General features: G+C 44.4%; 1 protein-coding gene across 6 annotated transcripts in view; it reads left to right on the plus strand.

Moving 5' to 3' along the window:
* Positions 1-3,288, plus strand: part of GNE (glucosamine (UDP-N-acetyl)-2-epimerase/N-acetylmannosamine kinase) — a 99,465-nt gene that overhangs the window by 87,361 nt on the left and 8,816 nt on the right. For all 6 annotated transcript variants that reach the window (XM_025201429.1, XM_025201428.1, XM_025201425.1 and 3 more), the window contains one exon: positions 1,851-2,072. In XM_025201429.1, the coding sequence (XP_025057214.1) occupies positions 1,851-2,072 (222 nt within the window). The remainder of the gene's footprint in view (positions 1-1,850; positions 2,073-3,288) is intronic.

Raw genomic sequence — 3,288 nt, forward strand, 5'->3', positions numbered from 1 at the left:
GCGCCCGGGGCCCCCGCGGGCCCGTGGGCAGCATTTTCCCCCCCCCCCCCTGCCTCAGCCACTGGAGAGGCAGGTAAGGATCAGGCCCCCACCTTTGTGTACACGCCATGGAGGTTTAGTTCGGTTTAATTCTCCCTTAATTGAAACGGTGGAAACGATGGGTGTTTAAAAACCCGCTGTTTCAATTGAGGGAGAACTAAACTGAATTTAACCCCTGTGGTGTATACAAGCACCCATAGTGCCCATCTTTAAGAAAAGGAAGAAGGCTCTGAGGAATTACAGATTATTTGTTATGATCTTGATACTTGGGAAGATCATGTAATGTCATCAAGGAATCTGCTTTAGGCAGGAAAACAACACCTTGTTGGTGGAAGACAAGGTGATCAGGAAATGCCAACATGGATTCCTCTAGAGCAGGCCTGTCCAACTTCTGAGTGGCTAGGGGGCGCACACAGCCACAGGCCATACAGCAGACAGTGCAGGCCCCCCATCATGTTCTGCTGGGCAGCAGGGCTCCCCCTGCCTGCACAGGCACCCCGCCCCCATAGGGTGCCCCAGCCTGCCCCCAGGAAGCAGAAGCTAGAAAAGGGAAAGGGATCCCAGAGATCCGAGTGGTAGCAGCAGGAGAGCAGGAGGAGGAGTGGTGCCCAGACCAGGAGATTCTTGTAACCCCACACAGAATCATAGGAAAGGAGGGCTGAAAGGAACCTCAGGATGTCATCTAATCCAATCATCCACTCAACTATGCCTAACCTCTCTTGGGAAAATCCAAGGATGGAGATTTCACAGCCTCTCTGGGTAGCCTGTCCCAATTTTTAAACCATCTTCGTAGCGCAAAAATTCTAGTATTCCTTGCTGCAATATAAGGCCACTGCTCCTTATCCTGTCCCCTGCAGCCCCAAAGAATAGTCTATCACCATCCTTTTTATTACTACCCTCCAGGTATTTGAATACTTTTCAAATCTCCCTTCAGTCTTCTCTCCTCCTGACTAAATAATCCTAGCTCTGTTCTTCTGACCATGTTTGCACTGTTATTTGGGACTGCTAATCTGGGCCTCGGATCATAATTTTGATGCTGAATTTAATTGACTCATCACATGTTTTTTTACAACTTGTTTGAAAGCTGTTGGGCTGATTTTCACAGGTGGTAATACATCTCACATCGCATTATCTTGTGCTCTCTGTAAATAAGTGCTGGCTAAAATGCCCAAATTTGTATGCCTGAAGCTAGGTACCATAACAACAAAGTGACCTGACTTTGAGATACTTTGCACTCCCAGCACCCATTTACTTCAGGAATTTTCACCAGATTGCAGTCATTTTTAGCCAAACTTTATATTAGGCAGACTGCTTGCCACTGACTGTCAGTTTTCAATGCAAGGTACCAGAGTAGTTTTCTAAATTGAACTTATTATCCAAGCCCCACTAATTTTTTCAGTCATTCTCACCTTTAAAAAAAGTGGCAAAAAATTCTAGTCTTGCTGGTTTAAAACAACTATTTAGGCTATACAGGTTATTCATGTTTTTCTATCTGAAACATGAAAGGGGATTAAATGTCTGACCCCAGATCATCTAAAGTAAACAGCTGAATTTTCAGTTCTCTGATGTCACCCTTCCCAGCGTAGTTAGTTGCAACACTGTATATATATTTTAATAAGAGCAATAAAACTCTGTTAGTTCCCTTTTCATGACATAAATAGTGTATTGCAGGTGACATTTGGAAATGTTTGTAACCAGAATATTTAGAGATAAAAGTAAAGATATCTTTTTCCCAAAAGGAAAACATGGTAGTTCAAGAAGTGCATAAGTTTAGTCTCGCTTTTGTGTCTCCTGCATGTTTGGGGGCTCAGGAATTTCTACAGGTGGACGGGTAAATCCCCGAGAAGGTATTGTGCTACATTCCACAAAACTCATTCAGGAGTGGAGTTCAGTGGATCTCAGGACCCCGATATCTGATTCTCTGCACCTGCCAGTTTGGGTGGACAATGATGGCAACTGTGCTGCTCTGGCAGAGAGGAAATTTGGGCATGGAAAAGGTGTGGAAAACTTTGTAACACTTGTCACTGGCACAGGTAAGCATGCTGTCACAGAATAAGAACCTAAAGTAAAACTGAATTCATCCAGTGTTCTCATATGTTGGGATGTTCTTCCTTATATAACCACTGTAACTATGTCAGTAGAACCCTGGTGGGTTTTACCAGCAAAAATAATTCCTTCTGCCAACATGGACAAAAAAAGAGTCTTTTACTGGTCTACACTGTGCCTCTGCTGGAGGGGGTTATTGGAATGGTGATTTGGGTAAAACCTGTGCCATGTAGGCAGGCTCTTGGTTGCACCAGCAGATCCATCCTCTGATTTCAGTTTATTTACTGAATTCCCTTCCAGCGGTAGAAAATGCAGGTTAGATATGGAGACTTGAACACCAGGTGTAAATGAGCAGTTCAGCATGACAAATTGTCCTTATTGCACACTGCATTACATTTCTGGGTGGTGCTTTGGCAGTGGATGTGACATGCTGTTTTCATTATAAAGCTGTTGACCTCTCACAGCTACGCCAAAGGCCACTTAATTTGGAGTCTGGTTGGGGTTCCTGGTTTGCTCTCCTAAGTAATGCTAATATACGGAGTCACAAGGAAACTGGAAGTGGAGACTGGACCCAAACAGGGTGATACAGAACCTCCAGAATAACAGACCGTTATAGACACAGCTGAGATCAGCAGAGATGATCCATCTATGGTCCTGCGGAATAAGTGGGAAGGGTTTGTTGACCAAATGGTCTCTGGGATGGCTTTCTGGTTTTGAAATTAATTTTCCCCATAATCCACAGTAGTCCTCAACTCTTAGAGGCATGCCTCAAAACACATCTTCCCTAGATGTTTGTAAATGGGAGAGTGATGGGGGATTTATTAAAGGTTAGTGTGCTGTGAGTACATCAGTTTCCTGGCGCATGGGTGGTGGGTTATTTTAAATTGTAGTAGTGCCCTCAGGAACCATCTTCACCTTTAAAAATAGCTGAAAAAGATATACCCAAGAGAAGTGACCTGTGATATATAACAACTATGCAGTTTTGTTTTGCTGCACACGAGAGGGAAGAACTATTCTTTTTTTCTCATGGTCGGACCCAGAGGGTGGTGGTTGATGGAAGTCAATGGTCATGGTGCCCTGTGGCCAGTGGGGTCCCCCAAGGCTCTGTCCTTGGAACTATATTGTTCAACATCTTCATTAATGATGTGGACACTGGAGTCAGAAGCAGACTGGCCAAGTTCACCAATGATACCAAACTCTGGG

The sequence above is a fragment of the Alligator sinensis genome, unplaced genomic scaffold (assembly GCF_000455745.1).
Source record: "Alligator sinensis unplaced genomic scaffold, ASM45574v1 scaffold434_1, whole genome shotgun sequence".
Lineage (NCBI taxonomy): Eukaryota > Metazoa > Chordata > Crocodylia > Alligatoridae > Alligator > Alligator sinensis.